Source organism: Asparagus officinalis, chromosome 4 (assembly GCF_001876935.1).
Source record: "Asparagus officinalis chromosome 4, Aspof.V1, whole genome shotgun sequence".
NCBI lineage: Eukaryota > Viridiplantae > Streptophyta > Magnoliopsida > Asparagales > Asparagaceae > Asparagus > Asparagus officinalis.
In genome coordinates this window covers 4,105,292-4,129,260 of record NC_033797.1, presented here as the reverse complement: position 1 = coordinate 4,129,260, position 23,969 = coordinate 4,105,292, and the positions used below count along the sequence as shown (strand labels likewise).

The 23,969-nt window shown below is 41.1% G+C and overlaps 1 protein-coding gene across 10 annotated transcripts; it reads right to left on the bottom strand.

Moving 5' to 3' along the window:
* On the bottom strand, positions 4,774 to 9,668 carry LOC109836404. Of its 10 annotated transcripts, none has more exons than XR_002245951.1 (9): positions 9,324 to 9,668; positions 9,090 to 9,245; positions 8,804 to 9,010; positions 8,590 to 8,711; positions 7,829 to 8,042; positions 7,661 to 7,712; positions 7,103 to 7,248; positions 6,535 to 7,006; positions 4,774 to 5,137 (listed from the first exon to the last, which is right to left on the bottom strand). XR_002245951.1 is itself a non-coding variant. In XM_020404296.1 (8 exons), exons 1-5 carry the CDS (start codon positions 9,324 to 9,326, stop codon positions 8,039 to 8,041), a joined length of 492 nt encoding a protein of 163 aa, XP_020259885.1. In that variant the 5' UTR covers positions 9,327 to 9,667; the 3' UTR covers positions 6,534 to 6,614; positions 7,103 to 7,248; positions 7,661 to 7,712; positions 7,829 to 8,038. The 10 variants fall into 10 exon arrangements, 3 of the variants coding, with proteins under 3 accessions (XP_020259885.1, XP_020259886.1, XP_020259887.1); XR_002245954.1 differs by having other exon boundaries at positions 6,535 to 6,614; positions 7,156 to 7,248; XR_002245952.1 differs by having other exon boundaries at positions 6,535 to 6,614; positions 8,804 to 9,006.

Below are 23,969 nucleotides of genomic sequence, written 5' to 3'. Positions count from 1 at the left end.
AAACTCTATAAAGAGGATTGTTTTAGGGTTCTAAACAATCAGAGAAATCAGAGAGGTGAGATTCTAACCAAGAGATTAGGGTTTAGAGAGAATTGGGAGATTATTCTTGATTCTAGAGGGATTGTGAGAGAGGGATTTGTAATCTATTATTCTCATAACCTATAGAAGGTATTTTCCTTCACTAAAACTGGATTGTTCTTGTGTTTTCTATCGTTTTCTTCTCAACCCACTCTTGATAATTCTGTGATCAAGGGTGCTCGTCCGGCAACTCGTATCAAGTTGGTATCAGAGCGATTAGATCCTGTGGAGGGGAATCCTGTATATGGTCCTTACTCGATGACAATACAAGAAGCTTGGCGAGATCCTTATTTCTTTGGAAGGAGTTCAGAGATTAAGAAAGAAGAAGATGACTGAAGGGGTAGTTCGACGAGACTTGATGCATTGGAGAAACAGATAGAGACAATGGGTTCGACTCTCACACAGCTTGTTAATCTTTTTCAAGGAAAGGACAAAAAAGAGGAATCTTCTTCGAAAGGCAAGAAGAAACTTGTAGAGTCTAATGGGGAGGGCGAGGAATCTAATTCTGATAGGGAGGCCGAGAATGTCAAGACTGTTCCGCATCAAGGGGGTAAGGGTTCTTACCAGAATTTAAAAATAAACTTTAAGATGGAGATTCATATTTATGATGGGAGTGTCAACATTGAGAGGCTTGACGATTGGATCGAACGGATGGAGACATATTTTACCCTCTAAAGATATCCATCTAAGGAGAAACTCGTGTTCGTGACTTTGAAGCTTTCGGGGTATGCATTGACATGGTGGAAATCCTATTACAAGCAGGAAAGGAATACGATGATGTGGAACAAATTCAATGAGCTACTGAGAAAGCAGTTCTACCCAGTGGGATTCCTTGAGGAGCGTTGGTACAAGTGGTACAGCTTGCGCCAAAGAGTCAATCAAACCGTTCAAGAAAACACCATGGAGTTCCAGCAGCAGGCGATGGTCCTCAACATTGCGACGAAGGAATATTCTGTGTTTATGAAGTATATGGTGGGATTGAGTGATTACATCCGGAAGGAGATGAAGTTATTCACGATGGAATCTATTGCAGTGGCAAGCGTGAAGGCTATTGCCATCGAAGGCAAGCAAAAGAGGAGCAACGAGGCAAAGAGAGAGGCTAAACAAGTTGGAGGCGAGTCTAGTGGTTCTCTATTTAATGAGGAGAAGAAGAAGGTGACCCAGAAAAAGCAGGGTTGATTTGTAGTTATTGCGAAAAGACAGGACACGTAGCTGATCGGTGCTGGGAGAAGTATCATCATCTCAAGCCAAGGGGATTGAAGAAGAAGAAGGAGAAAAGGGCATACGTGATAGCTTAAGTTTCGAAAGAAGTTCCAGGGATGACAGAGCCCAACAATAGTCTCAACCTTATGAGAGAGAAAAAAGCCACAAAAGAGAACGACGGCCCTAGAGAGCAGCTCTTTGTTCTTAAGTTACAGGTGAAGACCAATTTGATAGATGTCATAGTTGATCCAGGTAGCGAGAAGAATTTAATATCCGAGGTCTTGGTTCAGAAGCTGGGTCTGAAGACAGTCAATCGTCCAAAGGCCTATCCATTAGGATGGATTCAGAAGAAGACGGGACAGAGTATAGTTAATCAATGCACTTTTAAATTTACGCTCCATGAGTCGTATATTAATGAGGTCACGTGTGACGTAGTTCCATTGGATGTTTGTCAGGTTATACTGGGCAATCCTTATTTGTGGAATAGATACGCGATCTACAAGAGGCGAGCTCAGAAGTACACATTCACCAAAGATGGTGAAAAGTTCATATTTTGTTCGGCGTCTCTTCCGAAGAAGACAAACTTGGTGACGGTGAACTAGGTGAAGAGGCTAGTGAATGTAAGCAAGAAGTTTGTTGCGTTATGCATTAGTTCTTATGAGGAGCCACTGAAAGAGGGTTGTAATTTAAAAAGGAAGGTGACTACGACGAGACGCGGGACGAAGGAGTTATTTTCGATCAGACGTTGAGACCAGATTCCTAGCAAGGCCAAGTGGTTCAAAAAAGAAGAAGGGGTTCGCGAGTTCCCTCTGCTACAGTTATAACTTGAATGGAACTTCAAGTTCCTAAAGGGAAAGCCATGATATGGGTGTATCTTCTTTCTTGCTTCGAGAGCTTAGCGATCCTCATGAGAGTTTGAGGATAGATGTTTCTCATAATATCTTGAGAATAGAAACGTGGACGAAGTCGTTGAAGGCGGCAAAGGTGAAGATTATGGAAGAAACTGTAGGAAACATTTTGAGCTTCCAGTGGTCAACAGCACGTGACGCCACGGTCGACCGCGAACGTGCACAAATCCTGGGAGGCCTCTGAACTTTTGGCGATCGACCGTAGCGATGTGTACGGTCGACCTTAGCGATGTGTGCGGTCGACTGGCCAAACCCTGTAACGGGTTTTGGTTTCTATCGTTGGATCCGGTCAACCGCGATGGTCTCTGCGGTCGACCGTGATGGTTTCCTGAGACTTCCTGGTTCGTTTGGGACTCTGTTTTCTTGTTTGGTTTTGGTTTGTTTAATTATAATTTTGCCATCCACATTATAAACTCTATAAAGATGATTGTTTTAGGGTTCTAAACAATCAGAGAAATCAGAGAGGTGAGATCCTAACCTAAACTCTATAAAGATGATTGTTTTAGGGTTCTAAACAATCAGAGAAATCAGAGAGGTGAGATCCTAACCAAGAGATTAGGGTTTAGAGAGAATTGGGAGATTGTTCTTGATTCTAGAGAGATTGTGAGAGAGGTATTTGTAATCTATTAATCTCATAATCTAGAGAAGGTATTTTCCTTCGCCAAAACTGAATTGTTCTTGTGTTTTCTATCGTCTTCTTCTCAACCCATTCTTGATAATTCTACGATCAAGGGTGCTCGTCCGGCAACTCGTATCACACATAACCTGGAATCACAAGGATCCATCCTCATGTATTTGTAGATCAATTCTCTCCCCAGACTCTACATGTTTCTTAAATTTTTGGTATTGAGCATCCACGAACTGGGTAGCCTTGATCCGGTCCACCAGGGTTGACTGTAACTGCAAACTCATCAACTGTCTCCCTGCTCCAGGCAATATAATCTTCACGTTCATCCTCCAGAACTTAGCTAGCAACTCCCGCTGTCTGGTGAGTCTCATCGCCACAGGCTCCCGGCTCAAATGATTTGGCACTACATTAACTCGTCCTGGATGATATTGTAAATCAAAATCATAATCTGCCATAAGCTCTAACCATATGCGCTATCTCATGTTGAGCTCCTTCTGAGTGAAGATATACTTTAAAATTTTGTGATATGTGTACACCTCCACTCTTTGCCCTAAAAGATAGTGTCGCCATAGCTTTAATGCAAGAATAACCGTCGCTAATTCCAAATCATGAACTGGGTAGTTCCTCTCATGTGTTTTTAGCTGTTTAGATGCATAAGCTACTACCTTCCATGTTGCATCAGAACACAACCTAAACCCAAATCAGAAGCATCCGTGTGCACTACAAATCCTCCTGACTCATTTGGAATTGTCAAAATTGGTGCTGTCGTCAACTTGTTCTTCAACTCCTTAAATGCTGCTTGATAGTCCTGAGTCCCCACAAACTTGACCTCCTTCCGAGCCAGCCTAGTAAGTGGTCCTGCAATTTTAGCAAAATCCTTTATAAATTTCCTGTAGTATCCAACCATCCCTAAGAAACTTCGTACTTCTATCACAGATGTAGGTGGATCCAATCCCAACACCGCCTCAACCTTCTTCCAGTCCACAGAGATACCCGCTCCTGAAATTATGTGCCCCAGAAAGGACACTTGCTCTAGCCAAAACTCACACTTGTTTAATTTTCCATAGAGCTTCTCCTTCTGCAGGATTTCCAACACCATCCATAGATGCTCTGCGTGATCTTCCTTGGTCTTAGAGTATATAAGAATGTCATCGATGAACACCACCACAAACTGGTCGAGATACTGAGAAAATACCTTGTTCATCAAGCTCATAAATGTAGATAGAACATTTGTCACTCCGAATGGTATCACCAAAACCACTACAACAAAATACAACATTACCGACGAAACAAAAATATCGGCAAAAGTTTAAAAAACGTCGGGAAAAATCTTTCTTGACGCAAAATGCAGCGTCGCTAACGCGTCGCCAAAAGTGCGTCAAGGAAAGTATTTGGCGACGCAAATACACTGCGTCGCCAAAAGTACACTTTTGGCGATACGTCATGCGTCGGAAAAAGTATATCTTTTAGTGGCGCATAATATTTTACGTTGGCAAAAGTGTATTTTTGGCGACGCATGCAGCATTGGCAAAAGCTATGCGTCGGCAAAAGTATAGCTTTTAGCGACGCTATCTTGCGTCGCCAAAAGTATAGCTTTTAGCGACGCTTAACTCTACGTCGCTAAAAGCTATACTTTTGCCGATGCAAGATAGCGTCGGCAAAAGTGCAGTTTTTAGCGACGCAGAGTGAAGCGTCGCTAAAAGCTATACTTTTGGCAACGCAAGCTAGCGTCGCTAAAAGCTATACTTTTGCCGACACAAGATAGCGTCGGCAAAAGTATAATTTTTGACAACGGTAAAAAGTATAATTTTGTCAACACTAATTTACATTGCCAAAAATAATATCTTTTCTGTCAACTATAAGCCTACACTGAACCTGAACATCCACAAAAAATTTACTCCCATTCACATCAACAAAGAAACCAAACATCAAATTATACTCCAAACAAATTGCATATTATGATAAACAAAGAATTTGCTCCCATTGCAAAATAATTACATTCATTTCTATTTCCAAGTCAACGCTCAAAGGCCTGTTTAAATATTCTAGTTTTTCATATTCAGTGTTTTCCATTTCAGAGAATGACACATTATAAGATTTACAGGAAACTAAACTTAGTTGAAAAAAAGAAAACTTGAAGTGAAAGAACGGCACGATCAGTGAACCTCTTCACAGATGAAGGTATATTCTCTGATAGAGTTTTTGCGACTCTGTCTAACTCCTGCATTTGTTACTTTGCAATCACTCTATCAGGGCCACAATACATATCCATAAGCTCTTTCATGTGTGGTAGTCTTTCCATCAGTTCTTTGATTATTTCCTGTTAGAGATGTTAGAGATATCAGTTCTTTGATTAAACAGTCTTCTATAAAGTTTAAAACAGAAGCAAGATTTTCAAGCAAAATCATAGCAAAGATCATGCAGACAGAGACTAGAGGCATTTGAAAATTACGCAAAAAGAAAATTACAGACTCTTTAACCCATCCATCTCCAACTAGTATTTTCTTCTTCAACATTCGTTCTTTATTAGCTTGAGAGCAATCACATAATAGCAAATCTTAAAAATACTAGACCACGTTGAGGAATGAAAAATAACATATAGGAAACAGAACATACCTATAACATGATAACAAGAAGAAATCAAGCAGGAAACTTCAAGGAACTATAAAGAAATGACTTTAAATAAAATGAAGCAGAGGAATGACGCAATGGAAAAAGGCCAATGAGAATATCAAATGGAAAAAGGTCAAAGAAGCAAAGGAGAAGAATTCAGGAAAGTCTGATTAAGAGTAATGTAAATAAAAAAATTTGTTAGGACTGAAGGGGCAATTGCCAGTGATCCCATCCCTTTTGTCACTGTACATAAATTTAATAAATGCACTTCCATACAGGCATGTGCATGCTTGTGCTTGAATATATTATGTCCATGTAGGGTTTGTGGGCACGCGCTATGGCGTGGTTGTAGATGTATAGATAATATATACAAGCTATATGTACAATAAATTTTGCTATTTATTGTGGTAACATATAAAAATGTTTTCTACATAGTATCACTGAATCAGATGTTTAGAGAGAAAAACACAAAGAGTAAGAACAGGAATAAGAGAAAAGAAAATGAAATGGGGGTTCAAGCTTGAGATAATTTGCTGTGAGGCAAAGAGGAATACAGTAAGGAAAAGATGAATAGGAAGACAAAGAAGAGAAAGGAAGGCACAGGAAAGCAAGAAGCCATACTCAGAACAATAGCTTGTGAAAATAAACAAATATTAGATACACAAGATAGCTCATGATCGTCATTTTTCAACTGCTTGGCCTGTAATGAACTAAAAAATGCAACATCTAAGGTTAATGTAGGAACCTAATTGGCACTAGACTAACCAGCTTCATTACTAGATATTGAACTATTGAATTAGACAATAGAAAAGCAAAAAATACTATTGGCATGGTAAATTAAGGGATATCTGTGAGATAGCTATGGAAGAACTGTAACTCTTTAAACTCAATTTAAATTTGCAAATATTGTACCTCTGTTAAGAACTGGAAGTATCAATTTTATCAGGCAATACATAGCAAGCACAGATATAGGCAATGATAAAAGATCAGTTCAGTAAACATCGGTCTTAATATAAATTAGACTAAAATTTTATTAAAATAAATCAGGAAGCAACATACTGGATATGATCATATCTTGCAATTGTAGATTATTATGAAGATCACCTTTAATATCAAAGGGAGAGTGGATAGCTCAACAAGTGGAAGCTCCCGTAGTTCATTGTTAACTCCATGAAATGATTCATCTGCAAGTGTGACAAAAAACACTAAAATCCAATTTTGTAGATTCTCTGCAAGCTAAACTTAAGAAGTGCCAAAAAATGTAAAGGGATTTTATCTATTTATGAAATATACATCTGCAAACTACTAAATTGCAAAACTGTTTTGCAGAAGTTTCACACTTGAGAAATAGGGGAACATATGATAATTAGGTTTACTAGTAAACTAGGGAATCATGGCTAAGAATCTCAGTACCTGGCATTGTAGTAAAGAACCAATCAATGTGCATGAAAGTTGAGTACTTGACAATTGACAGCTCGACCCAACTACCAAATGGTGTTGACATGACAATATAACAAATTGATATGAACCAATAGTGGGTATTGTTTCCTAAGCCAATGGCCAGAAATGGAGGGATCTAAACACACAGCAATAAAATTTCTGGTTTTTTAATAATATATACAGATCTGTAAATTAAAAAATTGCTGGTTTTTTAACTTGAAACCAAAATTACCATTTATAACCATTGTTCTGAATTGGGTAAGGATTAAAATGAACCCAGCTTACGTCCAACGAGTTTCAAGAATTGTCTCACCAATCTCTCTATCCCCTTCCCTCGTGTTGCACCGCGTACATTTATACGGGCCGATGGTACAGATCCTACAAAAACACGATTATTAAACTAAATAAGACAATAGAATATATGTATAATACCCGAATTTTGATCATATTTAGGTTGAACTATTTTTTTGTAAGGTATTGAGGTTGCAGACAATTAACAAGTAGTTATGCTGCTACCACTTCACTACTTGCACGCACACAGATTAAAACTTTGTAGAAGTTAATTAAACACCCGAATTAAATTATTAACAATGAACACACCTAGCAATTCATCATGGGCAAAATTAAAACTCTCACTTAACAAATCACAAACACTTCACTACTTTCTCAACAAATCACAAACACTTCACTACTTTCTCACTTGACTCGCAGCAATCCTTAACAAGTTGTATAAAAATATCTTTACTTTATATCAAAGGAGTGTGCTATTAATGCCAAAAATAATTCCTACCTTACAAAAATCACCGAAGGCTTAATGACAGATTAAGCTCCACTAAGAAGTCCTGAAAAACTTGGAGCATCGTTAGAAACATATAGCCATAATATTTATTGATAATACTTTAAATTTCCAACAATTGAATAACACTTAAATTGTGACGGGTAGATAATCTAACATTACCTACGCTGCTCCCGATCGTTTGAGGGCTTTCTAGTTGGTCGGGCTGGGCAATGGATGATGGCTCGGGGTGGGGTAGCTCGTTATGGGTACACTAGGGTGGCTGGTTCGAAGCAACCAAGATCCTCCTCTCGGGCACAAACTCGGGCACAGACTCGGACACAGAAGTCGATTGTATGACATTTTCGGACCTGCGTCCTGGAGCCATACGTGTTACCTGTTACAATTGAATAAAATGAATTATTAGTACACATAATGAAAAAAATTAATAACAAATAATAATAAGTAATGGCAAGGACAAGTAATTACAAGTAACAATTAATGACAATACACAAATAGACATGATCATTCTTAAAATACGGTTAAATCTAGATTTAAAAATGGACATCTTATTCTAGTGCTCAGATATCTAGAAATAGTGCTCATATATCTAGAAATCATTTCACCTAAAAAGCTTGAGTTATTAAGTTGCTGGCTAACAATGTGTATCAGTACTCACAATAATATCATCTGACTTTATTCAGCATACTGGTTAATATCCGCAAGCATACAGGTACACTAATTACAGAACCAATCTGCTTCGTAATCACCCAACAAATACAAGATGACTGTGGGAAGGGTTACCTTGCTAGCTGTTGATAATCAGAAAATATTGGTTTCTCCCCAAATACAAGATGACTGTGGGAAGGGTTACCTTGCTAGCTGTTGATAATCAGAAAATATTGGTTTCTCCCAAGTTAAATGTCCCAAAGTGCTTGCCAAACCTTGCTAGCTGTTGATAATCAGAAAATATTGGTTTCTCCCAAGTTAAATGTCCCAAAGTGCTTGCCAAAGCCGCATATTTATTTCCATTTCCAGAAATCTTAACATATTTTCTAATTATTTCCTACATGCATAAGTAATTTCCATTATTGAACAGAAAAATAGGAAATTAGAAACTGAAATTGCAAACAATCTGCACTTGTTGAGAGTAAGTACCTGACTTTGAGAATTCAACTCATCCACAAGAAGCTCCGATATAAAAATCCTAGGCAAAGGCAAGCTACATTTGTTACTGTACTCAGTCTCAGGAGGAGCAAACCACAAAGCTCTCAGCTTTTTTGCTGGAAACCTTAGTTCATCTCGTTGAGTATAACCAAAATCCAAGAAGAATGACGCAATGGAATCAATCCCATGGCCATCTACCTTCAAAATTTAGAAAAAAAATACATAGTATAACAGTAATAGAATCAAGCGGGAAAAAAAACAAAATTGCATCATTTACCCCAAATGTTCGGAAAGCGAAGTGATCGTAACACACAGGACTGCCATCAGACGAGCTCACAGATTCAAGAACAGATTTTGCAGTCGGATTCCTAGTCAAGTAAACTTTCTCCATGCTCGAGAGCGCCGATCTAAAGAATGATTGAGATTGCGAGCCCTGTGATATATTAAAAATAGCAATTTATTTATAGAACGCCTCTAATTTAACGAATTAAAAAGAGAATAGTATAAATACCATCGGAGCTTGATCGGAGCCTGTGGCGGAGGCTAGGGTTAGCGTTCGGGTTCAGAGCGAGATCGAACGGTGGAGGGAGATTCTTGAAGGGAGTCGGAGGTGAGATCGGTGGGGGTTTGATCGGATGGAGGAGGAGAAGACGGCGGGGATTCTTGAAGCTAATGTTGCTGGTCCGACGGAGGCGGCGGTGAAATTCGACAGAGGCGGAGATCTCCGACGATGGCAACGGTGAGCTTCGATGAAGGCGGCGAACTTCAGAGAAGAAGCAAGGGTTTGGGGGCGATTTTCTGATGAGAGAGAGCGGGGTTGGGGGTTTTGTCTCTTCGTGAAATTAAAAGGGGGGGATTTTCCCTCCCTTGTACGAGTGTGGAAAACTTGGGGGGTGGGGGGGTTGTTTTGTCAACGCGGATAAATAAAGAAGCGTCATTAAAAATATAACTTTTAGCCACGGCAAGTAAATACGTTGAGAAAAGAATATTTTTAGCGACGTTAGTCTAATACGTCATGATAAATACATACTATTAGCGACGTTAATCCTAAAACGTCGCTAAAAAGCTATACTTTTACCGACGAAAATAAAAAATCATCGGGAAATCCATAACTTTTACCGACGCTAAGTTAAAACGTCGCTAATAATATACATTTTTAGCGACGCTAATTATAAACGTTGGGGAAAATATATTTTTTGCCGACGCTAACTAAAAGTGTCGGGAAAAACATAATTTTTGCCGACGTATTTAACCATGCGTCGGGAATAAGCGTCGGGAAAAGTACAATTTGTGACTAAATAAACCAAAATGATACTTGTGACTACATCACCAGATGCATCAGCCTGCTTGGCGGTAAGTGTCATAGCCCGACCTTTGTCTCTGCTGCTGCTGAGCTTGCTGACCGTATTTCCCTGGGTGCCTCTACTGATAAGGTGGCTGATATGGGTGCTGAAAATGAGGACATCTCCACTGTCTCTTGCCTTGAAATTGTTGACCCCTCTGATGTCCTCGAAACATCTGCTGCTGCGTGGGAAGTGATGGCCTCAACTGTGGTCCATCCTGTCTAGTCTGGCCTGCTAGCACTATCGCTTTACCTGAAGTTCCTCCTGAAACTCCTCTACTAGGACAAGCAGTGACCTGATGATCCAGCACCCCGCATGCTAGGCACAATCTGTTAGCTCTTCGGCAGTCCATCATCAAGTGTCCTAGCTTGCTGCAGAAATGGCAAATCATGTTGGTTGGTTGTGGAGCTGGTCTCGGGGTCTTTGTCTGCTAGCGCTTAGCTGGTGCTCCTCCCATCTGAGGCTTCTGTTGGTTACCTCTTGAGATTTGTCCTGTAGGGTGCTTGTTTTCCCCTCTTCTCACCGAGTTCATGATCCCAACCAGCTGTTCTGCCTTTCGAGCTGCCTCTAAGATATCCACATAAGTCTCGGTCCCCTTCTGACTATAAACATGAGTTTGGATCTCAAAATTTATACCCTGCATGAACCTTTGTCCCTTATCCACCTCATGCGATACCATCCTTGGGGCAAACCTGCTGAGCTTGGCAAATTTTGCTACATACTCATATACAGTACTAGCTCTCTGTCTCAGCATTACAAACTGTCTCTGCATCTCAAGACGAGCTGTCTTCGGGAAAAATATCTCTATGAAACTCTCCCGGAATGTCTCCCATGAAATTGGGTTGGGTAGCTTCTCCTCCTCTGCATCGCACCAGGTCCTGGTTACATTAACGAGCTGTAGCTGTACAATATCAACTCGGTCTTCATCTAGTATCTTTGTTGCCCTCAATAAGCGGTCTATGGTTTGCAACCACATCTCGGCCTCATATCTGACTTCAGCCCGAGCAAAGTGTTGTAGGTTAAGCTTCTGAAAATCAGACACATTACCAGGCCTTGTAATCGGCTGTTGCCCATCCCTCGGACGATTATGAGCTACCAGCTCCGTAATCGCGTCTGCAAGATCAGCTTGGTCTACTTGGCGTCTCTTAAGGACAACTTGAGTAGGGTGTCGATATTTTGGGGCTATAGTGATCACCTGAAATGAGATTGGAAAAGATTAGGACTTGAGAATCAGGGTATTAGGATTAAAAAGGACGTATTTCTGAAAAGGAAAGAACTCTTTCTATACATGCTCTATTTTTGGCTCAATCTTAGTTTTTACTTGTATACAAGACAAGACAGCAATTCCTAAACCCTGGCTCTGATACCATTAAAAACCTTGTCACGCCCCAGTTCCAAAACATAATAGTTTGGAATGTGACTCGGCCGACAATGTAACCATACAGTCACATTCACGCCTCTGGATCATCCTGTATATCAATATAAAGCCAAAACTACACCATAGAGCACCGAGATTTTATTACAATGCCACATCGCAAACGTTGTATCGACGAGCTTATGATGGTATTTTACTTCGTTGTCTATCCAGTAAAGAAGCGGAACAAGCACTAAAAGAGGCACATAATGGGATATGTGGTGCACATCAGCCCGGTCCTAAACTCTGTGACCGACTTAGGAGAATCGGATATTATTGGCCAACTATGGTGAAAGACGCAGTCGATTACGCACGACAATGTGAAGTGTGTCAATTGCATGCAAATTATATGCACATACCCCCTGAATATCTACATCCTTCGGCGACATCGTGGCCGTTTGAGACATGGGGAATGGACATTGTAGGTCCTATTTTTCCACCTTCGGTTAAAGGGGACCGTTTCATTCTGGCAATCACCGATTATTTCTCGAAATGGGCAGAAGCAGTTCCACTTAGAGAAGTAAAGACGACTAATGTCATCAAATTTATTAAACACCACATCATATATCGGTATGGTATGCCAAGGCGAATAGTGCACGACAACGGTCCTCAGTTCGTGAGTAACGCATTTATCAAATTCTGCGGTAAATTCGGGATTAAGGACGTTTCGTCGACTGCTTATAATCCTACAGCCAATGGATTGGCTGAAGATTTTAACAAGACCATCATCAAAATTCTGGCAAAATTGGTGAAAACCAATAAGCGAGATTGGGACGACAAATATCAATATAAAGCCAAAACTACACCATAGAGCATGTAACCAAGATAATAAAAGAAATATATAGATGAAGAAATCTCCAAAAGAACAGAGTTCGAATACGAGTTCACAACTATCCACCATGGAAAAGAGTCAAGAAATTTTTTACATCATAGTCTAGAAAAGTCACATGTGACTCAAGATAAAGCATAAACCAAATAACTACCTAAAACAACTAAACCGGAGAACTGATAAAATGAACGGTGATCATTGCCGCTGAGCCTGCTCCTCAAAATACTCTCGGTCCTGCGAAGAAAGAACAGTCCCCGAGTCTGGGGAACGCAAACCCCATGGGAGTTAGAAAACTCCTAACAAGCATATAAAATAAAGAAATTATGCACGTGTAAGTATATGTAGCAGATATAAAGAAAAGATGAATTCTAAATTACCAGGGATAAAAGAAAACTGCTAATCATGGAGATCAAGATAATGTTCATCACCGATCACACAAGTGTATTATTATTATTTTAGACGTTATTTAAATTAGAGAAGAATATTTTTATGTATATAAATCGGTTCCTCGTAAACCATCCCGAGAACACGGCTTCAAGTCAAGTATTGGCCAGTTGGCCCTTGTATATATATAACTCAGGATATCAGTAATGCGCATGTGCCTATTTATATACATGTTATATTCTCCGTCCAATTCATTTTTATAAAGCCGATGTTTTCTGTTTAATCTAAGTGACTGTGCATGAAATGTTGTGCACTGTTTGCGTCAAAAGTTGGTCTCGTTGTGGAATTCATTATATCTTCGGTCGATTACAATAAATTCAAAAGAAATGGCCTTTTTATAAGACTTCTTTTACACAACAAAATGAAAATTACAACTTTTTAGAAACAAACGCAGGATCGTTGTTTGGATCGCTGCTTGCGTGGGATCTTTGCCTGTGTCGGGAGCGCTTTGACTCGTGGACCACCGAATCACAGATTCTGATTGAACCGTGAGGGGTTTAATGATTCTTCCTTCGTTTATCGAAGTAAGAATTTGAAGCGAATATCTTATCGATGTAAGATGTTCACTCTTCCAAAGATCAAGTCTGAGCTTAGATCTCTAGGAATCGCCAGAAGCTTCTTGAGGATGTTTGTGAAGAAGGAAGACTCTCTCTCTTGCTCTAATTCACCAAAACTCAAGGCTCTCTGCTCTAATCTCTCTGGAAAATGCTCCGCTCCTATCTATTAATTGATTAATGATCTGATGGCCATAATTGTCATCGGATGATGAAGCATAACCCAGACCCCTATTACGACTGTAATAATTATCTGGTTTTCCTTTTGGTACATAGGCAGGACGGGGTGGAACCCTAATACCTTGACCAAAATAAAGACCTTCACCAAGTGAGAGGTCATAACCCTGGTTCGTCATATAATCATTCGCTTGTGAACTGAAAATAAAGACCTTCACCAAGTGAGAGGTCATAACCCTGGTTCGTCATATAATCATTCGCTTGTGAACTATACCGAGAGAAATGTCGCCCGGGTTCTTCTTCATCCGAATTAATGTTCAAGAAATGATCTGGGGTAGGGGATGGTTCCCCTTTTCCAAAGACTATCTCTTTTTCACCCCATGTCTTCGCGGGTAGTATTACAGTTGTTCCGAATGAAGTCTGGAGATGTTTCGTCGTCGTACAAGACGAACGAAGTGGCATATGTAGACTAGGGTTGTCATACAATTTCTGCATTACATCATTAAGACAACGTGAGTACTCTAAATCATGATTTATTATTTCATCGGCAAGCTGCCAGTTACAACTTTCGTCCGACGATTCATCACCGTCAAGATCGATTACAAGAGGTTCAATGTCATTTAGTACAAGACCTTCACTATAATCGAGCCCGGCTTCGGTATCAGCTTCTTCTCCGCTGTCCGTGCCATGGGCCGATGGTTCAGTATCGGACTCAGCACCATAAAGAAGGGAGTCAGTAAAGTAATTTTCTAACCCCTTGAACGGTTGCTTATCCGCGACCACCGTCTTGACCTCCTCATTAATGTCGACATACTTCAAACATTGATGGAGGGTAAAGGGAACTATAAGATTACCGTGGATCCATGGACGACCCAACAGTAAGTTATAAGAAGTCTCTGCATCGATCACATAGCAGGTGACTTCAGACTTCAGATCTCCGAGTTGACACTTCACCCGGATTTTTCCCAACGGTCGTGACCCGCTTGTGTTGAAACCATAGATAACCGTTCCTGTAGAGGCTAACTTGTTAGCGGGAATTCCGAGGTGGTACATCAATCGAAGTGGCATGATGCTAACAGCGGAACCCGGATCGACTTGAATCCGGTTGACTACGCTCGAACCGATATATCCAGTAAAATATAAGTCCTCCAGGAGTTGGCTTGATCTGAGTGAGGAATACTTCAGAATCAGCCAAAGCTTCTTGTAAAGCTTTTCTGGTTTCTTTTGAGAGGCGCAACAACTCGTATAGCGTGATCCTTGCTGGGATATTACCCAACTGAGCCATAACGTCGAAACGATATGGTGCGTTCGAGCTTTCCGGTTTATCTCGTCCGATCGGTCGGCTGAAACGAGACTGCTTCGGAACTTGAATCTCTTTATGTTGAGGTTCTTTCTCTTTTTGCTTAGCCGGTTGTTGCGGCTTTTCAGCAGGTACTGGAGGAGTTGTAGCTATCCCCAACTCTTTCAAAGTTGTAGCGTTTGGGTTAGAAGTTTCCGGATATTTGTAATGGTATTCATTTCCACTTCGTGTAGCGAAAACTTCCTGCTCCTCATCAGAAAGGGATAAAGCTGCTATCCGTTCATCATTCTTCTCGGGGATTGCTGAGACTCCATAACAGGACTTCTCTTTTCCCTTGTTTTTTGACTTCTTCTTTGATTTGGATGTCGTCCACTGTTCATCTTCAAGCAAATCCGGATGAACCCAAAGGATTTCGCCGTTGGGGGCTGTGTGAGATACGAGCCCCTTCTGGCGCTGTCCATGAGGGTCATCGTTGATGGTTTGCATCTTGACCTTTGATACTGGCTCGGCTTGAAACCAGGACAAAGGAACCGATCCGAAGCTAATAGAGACCGCGTTTGCGCCTACTTTCTTCTCCTTTGGCTTCGGCGTCACAATACCAACATCAATTAATGTTTGTATTTTGTCTTTTAAGACATAACACGCCTTAGTTGGATGGTGGACCCTTCTGTGATATGCACAGTACTTTGGGTCATTGATCTTCGTTGCTTCTTCTTGGTTTGTGATCGGCGGAAGCTTGATCTTGTTGTTCTCTAATAAGTACTTGAAGATGACCGGAACTTCATCATCTTTGAACGAGTATTCCTTCGGAAATCTGGGCTCCGAAGTTTTGGGTTGCCTCGGAGGTTGTTGATTCTGATTTGGTGCCAACTGGAAGGATGACTGTTGCGGTTGTTGTTGCGGCGGCTGTTGTGACGTTTGATGTACGTCCACAGTTGCCGTGGACCCTCTTCCTCTGCCTCGAGGATTAAAGTTATGCTTTTGATTATTAGCTGGTGGCAGACCTCTCTCCAAGTTCTTTCTCTTGAGAAAGCGTTCAGCCTGTTCACCTCTCACTTTCAACTCCTTCCAAGTTTTAGAGGGCACAACCCCCATGACCTCTAATACATCCAAGGATAGGTTATTATGACATGTTTGTAGGATAAATTCCTCTGTGAGTGGATCTCTGCAGTTCACCGCTTTGTCCCGGAATCGTTTGACAAAGACATCAACCGACTCCCCATCCTTCTGCTTCTCATCCAACAACGTGCCAATAGAGACCTCTGTATCGTCATCGAAGAAATTAGTGAGGAATAATTCTTCCATATCCTCCCAGCTAGTGATACTCCCGGGCTTAAGGCGTCGGTACCAATCGAAGACAGGCCCGCGAAGGGTTCCTACGAATGACCGGACCATCAGGCCTTCGTTCCCGGATATTGCGCCGAGATGCGACTTGAAATAGATCAAGTGCTGAGTTGGTGAACCCCTGCCTTCGTTCCCGGATATTGCGCCGAGATGCGACTTGAAATAGATCAAGTGCTGAGTTGGTGAACCCCTGCTATCAAAAGGAGTAAAGTTAATCAAATTAAATTTCTGGGGATAAGGAATCAAGTCCCACTCCCTCGGGTATGGGTATGGAATGCCCGTTTTCTTCACTTCTTGGGCAGTCATCAAAGCATTAACTTTGCTTTCAAGATCATGCATCTTCTTATCCTCTTCCTCGCTTTTCTTCAAGTAGATCTGTGGAGGTTGAGTGCATGACTTGGTCGGACCACTTCCGGAGTTTTCTTTATCTGGAGGAGGATCGTCAAAGATAGTCTCATCCTCTTCATTACGCCGGCTGGATTCCGCCTTCTGGCTCGATTCCGGTTGGTGTTGCTGAACCTGCAAATCTCGCATCTGCTGCATAGTCAACTCCATTTCGGTTTTGAACTCAGCTCTAATTTCTTCGCGTTGTTTAGCCAACGCCTCCTGCAAGATGTGAGCCAGTTGATCCGGCATGATTGCAAATGATTCTCTGACTTGCCCTACGCTGGATGCGGTACTGTCTGAAGCTACAGCAGAACAAGTGTCTGACAGTTCTTCATCTGAAGATAATCCTTCGTGCATCCTTTTGTAGTCTCGACGTCGGTTGGCTCTTCGTTGCAATCGCGACATCCTTTGAGAAAGACCCCGCTCAACTCTCCCTCCCGGAGAGAAATCAGGGTCGGGGTTGACTGACTGTTGCTTTCCTTTGTTGGTCATGTTGATAGTGACCTCAGGGAACTCATCTCGTCGGATTACAGGTTTCTTTTTGATAAAACGTCTTGTTTTGGGTCTTGACGCTTCATTGGACAATCTTTGAAATACGGAGACTCTTGTTGAATTGTTCTTAGAGCATCCACATTCTGTCAACACTGCTTTAATGAGTCTCTCGCAAGCGCAATGAGACTCGTTTTCTCTGACAACCCTCTTTCTTGAGTTATCTTTCTGATAGTACAGCTCATCATTATTGTGATTCGAGCAACCTATCTTTTGCTTCTGAACTTTGTTAACGTGCACAGGACGACTGGTCGTCGCCTCTGGGCGATCCAAAGTTGAATTTTTAAATCCACCCCTTTGCGGGAGTGGGGTTTTCATAGGTCCTAAACGAAAGTGAACTGATACTCTTTCGTTTTGGACTGGAGTAATTCTGACAGGAGGGTGTTTACGACCCCCTGTATAGAAAACCACTAAGGGTTTGTTTGCTGGACTTGGATCTTCTTTAACTGGGGCTTTGCCTCGATCATCAGCCGAAGGACCGAGGCGATCCGTCATGGTGATCTTAAACTTAGACAAATCTGGACTAACCCAGGGTTTCACTGGTGATGAAGTAGACGCTGTTGTAGTAGAAGGACCAGGATTGGGTGTCGATGGAACTGCAGATGTGGTTTTGCGACGGCGATGAACATCACGACCACATGAAGTGCCGCGGCAGTCTTCACTGTCGCGGTTGATCAAAGTGCCGCGGCAGTTTTGACTGCCGTGGTCGAATAGATTACCGCGGCAGTATGAGTCGCCGCGGTAAGAGTTTACATCCTTCTGTAATTTTTGGACACCTTCAGTTTTTGGAACCCAAGCTTTGCAGTTCTTCAATGGCTTTTCAGACACCATTTCCTTCTTGTTACTCTGCGCTTGTTGACGAAGGGCACGAGCGCGAGCCGCCTTTGCTTGACGCCTTTGTATACGCTCTTTGAGAGTAGAACGGGCTCTTTTGACCAGAGTCCATTCCTCCGTCGTAAGCTGTGCAGAGATGTGATTGGTTTGCTATTGAGGCAATTGGTTCACCTTTTGCTTTCTCGACTTTAAGTCCGTATAGTAATGGACTCCGTCGGTTTGTTGCATGGCCTTAGCCAATTGACGAGCGCGGCGCTGGCGCTGTCTCTGGCGAGCCCTCTTCGTCATTATCGGCTGGCCATGATTCAATGACTCTTTAATTGGTGCAGAGTCATTGGGAGCAGAGATGTTGCAGGGAGATTCCTTGGCGATGACTTGGCAAGAATCTTCCTCTGCGGTCTTCATCTGAATTGGAGACTTGGGAACTTTCTTAGAAGAGGAAATCTTCCTGCCCCTGCGAGGCGAGGGAGATTTTGAAGATGAGGATGATAAGTACTCCTCGAATTTTGCTTGATCGAATTCGTATTCGATCTCTTCAATGACGATAATCTTGATCGACTGCGACACTGCGGCCTCGGCAGCGAGGCCGCTGGCTCCCACTGTGGTCGCCAGTTTGTTTGCGTCAAAAGTTGGTCTCGTTGTGGAATTCATTATATCTTCAGGCGATTACAATAAATTCAAAAAGAAATGGCCTTTTTATAAGACTTCTTTTACACAACAAAATGAAAATTATAACTTTTTAGAAACAAACGCAGGATCGTTGTTTGGATCGCTGCTTGCGTGAGATCTTTGCCTGTGTCGAGAGCGCTTTGACTCGTGGACCACCGAATCACAGATTCTGATTGAACCGTGAGGGGTTTAATGATTCTTCCTTCGTTTATCGAAGTAAGAATTTGAAGCGAATATCTTATCGATGTAAGATGTTCACTCTTCCAAAAATCAAGTCTGAGCTTAGATCTATAGGAATCGCCAGAAGCTTCTTGAGGATGTTTGTGAAGAAGGAAGACTCTCTCTCTTGCTCTAATTCACCAAAACTCAAGGCTCTCTGCTCTAATCTCTCTGGAAAATGCTCCGTCCCTATCAATGATGGCCATAGGGGGGTATTTATAGCCTCCTTAGACGATAACTGAAGAAATAGCCGATCAACAACTGCCTCTTTAGGCGCGGTAGTTGATGCTGTCGCGGCTAAAGGGCGCGGCAGTCGACACTGTCGCGGCCAAAGGGCGTGGCAGTCAACACTGCCGCGGCTAAAGGGGCAGTTACACCCATGTTCATTCGTGTTTAAAACTGTTCTCCCACGACCTTTAACCACCTTTTTCGTGGTTTAACTGCTCGTCCACGTCAGCACACGTTCTATCTCTGATATGCCGCCACGTGGACTTCAAATAATCATCGAATAACTGTATTGTAACCGCCGCAGCACCCCCTATAATAGCCGTGGCACCATGAGTTACCGCGCCTAAGCCGCGGCACTATGGGCTGTCGCGCCTTAGCCGCGGCACTATGATCTGCCGCGCCTTAGTCGCGGCACTATGAGCTGTCGCGCCTTAGCCGCGGCACCATGTACTGTCGTGCCCACACGCTGTAGTTTGCATTGTTCTGTGAATTCACATTGTTTTGTTTTGATTCATAGATCCTTTTGCTTCCTTTGGGCTTGTATGATCTCCCATGACTTAGATACTGATGTTTATCACCTTCTCTTTGTCTTGAGTGGTATTTGGATGTCTGTAAGCATTTTTTGACGCCTACATGCACTCACCACAGAGTTACCGTGGAACGACTTTCGTAAAATTATGAAAGATAACTGTGACCCAGAACATGTCTAATCAAGAGGATGTGCATCGTCTAGTCAATGCTATAATAGTAATAGCCAAGAAAAAACCTCATATCAGGATATCGATATCGAGGGCATGGCCATGCTATGAAGACACGCTTATAAATCATTTTTTTGATGGAAGTCGTCTTCATGTATAGTCTAGTCTATTTGATGACATTACTAATCAACGCGGATTACAACTACACAATCTATTTCAGAGTATAATAAAGTACTCAAAATGAGCTAACAAGTTCACTAAAATAATATAAGATTTAAAACTGGTAAGGGAACTAATATTTTGAATGACAAAAAGACACGACCCATTTGAAAGAATTTTTGGGGCAACAAAACTGAGTTTTAGAGAACCTAGAAACTATATGGGGAAAAATGAATGGTCTAAGGATCGAACCACGAACCACTGCACAGAACACAACCAATCTAACCACTTTGCCCTAAAGCTTTCTAGTGTACATGCTACTATCTAATGTGTAATAATCACACCAATGAGGAAAATCTCTACATACATGACCGTAACTAATTGTAAACTGAAGGGAACAAGAAACCAATGATAGAAACAATATGGTCATATAGTTTCATTTATTTACAGCTCATGTCATCAAACTATTTACAGCTCATGCTATTTTTTTCTTTTAGTGACATGAACTTCAACCTAACTACTAAAACAACTAGGTTTAAAAATATATACAATAAATTAATCAAATTAATAACATATGTACAATGAACTAATCAAGTTAATATCATATGCATAGTGAATTAATATACAATGTACCAATCAAATTGATAACTTACAAAATATTAAAATCATGAAAAAAAATAACGAGTGAAAAAAGAATGCTTGCATGAAGAAAAATCAATAATAATAATAATAATAATGAAAATAATAATATTTGAGGAAAAGAATGCTTGCCGATTTGTCGAAGAAAAAGCTATGAACCTCAAATCCTAAAAGAAAATCCAAAACTCGTCCTCTCCTTCTCTTGTTCTCGGTTGGGGTTGAGGGAAGAAGAGGAGAGAAGATCTATATATAAGGGAATGTTAAGATTTTTTTGTGAAAAAGAGTAGTTGTAACCAAAAACAGCAGGGATTCATGATTGGATGTGGGAGGATCAATTCACAAAGATTTGTTGGACAAAGTATCCGGAAAATCTTTTTTTTTTTTCATGATCTCACAAAAAAAAATCATAACAAACCACGGCAGAAGTGGAGTTGCATACATGGGCTTTACTAATGGGCTTTTTTTCAATTCCAAATCATGTGGGCCTCTTATATAAGACCTTGCATTAAAAATTTGAGTATTACAGGTACTAATTTGAATTACAAGATATTAACAATAGGTTTTTGGATTTAACGCAATCGACCATCTACAACACTAGTCCAACGGTAGAAAATGAAACTTGTTGACTTTGAACAAGGAAAAGCTAGATGACAGATTCTAATTCTAATACTATTTTTACTCCTTTTTCGGTTTCTACCACGTTGTAATTACCAACTTAGTACTGCAGAATATAAAATATTATAGCTCCAATTCTTGACGGTTCGAATTACAGACAACTCCATCTACAATAAACAAAACAATTGGACTACGCATTGTCGCAACTGATTGACATCAATACATCTAACAAATAGGACACTAAAAGGACTTGTATATAAAATATTCATAGCAAATTACTTTTTTCACCAAGAAAGTAGGTGGGCTAAGGCACTAGCTAGCCAGTCTGAAGGATTGGAACCCTGTTATGTTTGATATAAACCACGTAGGGATGGGTGTGGGCCAGGCCAGTTGAGGCCCGTGACCCGGCTCATTGAGTTTAAGGCTTGGTCAGGTTTGACCCGGGTCTAATCGGATTAAAATGGGTCGGACCTAATTCTCTGATACTGGGTCTGGAACTGGATGCAGTCTGGCCCACGACCCGTCTAGGGAAGGGCCGGGTTTGACACGGCCCACGGCCCATGGGTCGAGGGTCAATCCATGGGTTTTTCGTCTAAATTTTTTTCCCTTTTTTTCAAAGAAAAAAGATTGTATATTTATTAAGAATAAAATATTACACATGTGATGATGACAAGCGGGCAACAAGCTGCGCCGCTAATCCTTTCTGAATTGTAAAACCTAACCTACGAAACACGTACTCAGCGGACCCTGCTGTCGCCACATTCTTATTCATGAATTTCTATACCCTCCTGAAGAACTCTGCCGCATCAGCTGTAAGGAAACCAAACGTATCAAAAGTGAACGGAATGAAGTAGTGGTGGTTGTCATTGCAAGCTTGATCATGTTTGCCCACCTTTGCCTCTGCTGCTCTATCCGCTGCATACCCAACCTTGAACTCTCAATTACCAAACCTCACTAACGGAGACACCCCTGTGAGATCAACACAAGCGTGCTTCCCCCGTTCTAATTGTAGACAAGAACGTCTGCCGGCCTTAGAGTAGATCTAGCCTCTTCAAGAGGAGTGAGAAAGTTAACCGGCGCTTCCTTCTTTGATGGAATCCCTGCTCCTTTTTTTACCTTTTTTTTAACAGGTAATTTTTTTCTAATTAATTTTTAGTGCTTCTTTTTATTTATTTTCTTTGATATTTATATATCTATTTACAAACTGCATATTACACATGTGATGATGTCAAGCGGGCAACAAGCTGCGCCGCTAATCCTTTCTGAATTGCAAAGCTCAACCTACGAAACACGTACTCAGCTTACCTTTTTAATTATATTAAACTTGTATTTACAAGTATAAACTTATTTCTAATTTATTTAGTAATTTAAACTTATATTAAACTATTTTTAAACTTGCATTAAACTTTTTAATACTTTCAAGTAAACAGCCACGCGCTTGAAAATCACTATTTTATCTCTAAATGGGCTATAAAGCCCACTAGCCAAAGACCAGTGGCATTTTGGCCTTATTGGCAATTTGCTGCAGACCTAAAGAGCTAAAAGAATATCTAGTCTAATCAAAAATATATATCATTGATCGGGACGGGAAGGGTCAGGCCAGGCGTGGGGGAGGTCGGGCCGAGTCGAGAGTGGGCTGGGCCAGCATGGGCCGGGCCTACTTCTCTGAGCTCGGGTCTGGGGCTAGACACAGCTCAGCTCGTGACCCGAGTATATCCTAGATTGAGTCGGGCCCGGCCCACTACGAACCGAACTAGGTCATGACCAATAAGCAAGCTGGGCCGGGTCGACCCGCAGGCTAACCCGGCCCACACGGCTACACCCAACCCTAAAACCAATTCAATTTGGTATGTTTTTGAAACGACATCAGAATTTTATCTTACTATACAGGGTTCGTGTAAAAATAATAGTGTGATATATGATGTATCATGAATCTTAAAGCATGCACCACTAATGTCTATTTATACAATTACAACGGTCTATCATCACGATTTGTAATTGTATAAATTAAATAAAAATAAAGATAAAATAAAATATTAAGAAAAAAAGGGAAAACAACAAAAATATTACCAGTCAGTTTTATCTCATCTGGCCATGGGTCCACTCCATACTAATTTTTAGAGTAGAAACCTTGACCAGCTGGCCTAATGAATTGGCATCCTAATTACTAAAGCCGTACCTATAAATAAGCCCCATCTTCTTCGAGCTTCTTCAAACCCATACTCGTTGCTCTTAAAGTAATTAACTTGTAATTAATTAGCTAAGTGTAGAAAGAGGGGGGAAATTATATAGTAAACCCTTTTTACTCAACAATGATCTCAAGATGAACTTAGAAGCATCTTGTACCTTCGGTCATACACTTTTAAGAATTGACCACAAGAATAGTACAACCACAAACCAAAACCAAAGCAATCAACAACTGAAATAGGATAATTTAGCAAGCATCAATTAGACACTGACGAGCTCACAACCTAAGGATAAAGAACAAGCCCAAGGCTCAGATTTTCAACCTAATAAACAAGAAGAAAAATTCCCCAAGTACCCAAAATATAGGACCAACGGGAGGAACATGTGAGGTACCCCCCTCCTATTGCGTAATGAACTGGTCATCATTAATGATGGTCAGCTCATTATGCAATAGGAGAGGGGCACCTCACATGTCCTCCATGTTGGTCTCATATTTTAGATCCCTGTAACAAAGCTCCTAGTTGTTTGTGGTTTTCAGTACAGAGGTTGGACATATGACGTCAAGATA

Bases quoted from the DNA above. Each gene is read 5' to 3' on its own strand.
- LOC109836404 (XM_020404298.1), bottom strand. The intron at 9,011-9,089 runs GTAAATGATGCA...TAAATTTTGAAG, and splicing joins TCGCTTTCCGAACATTTGGG to GTAGATGGCCATGGGATTGA. The intron at 8,712-8,803 runs GTACTTACTCTC...TTATGCATGTAG, and splicing joins AGTTGAATTCTCAAAGTCAG to GAAATAATTAGAAAATATGT.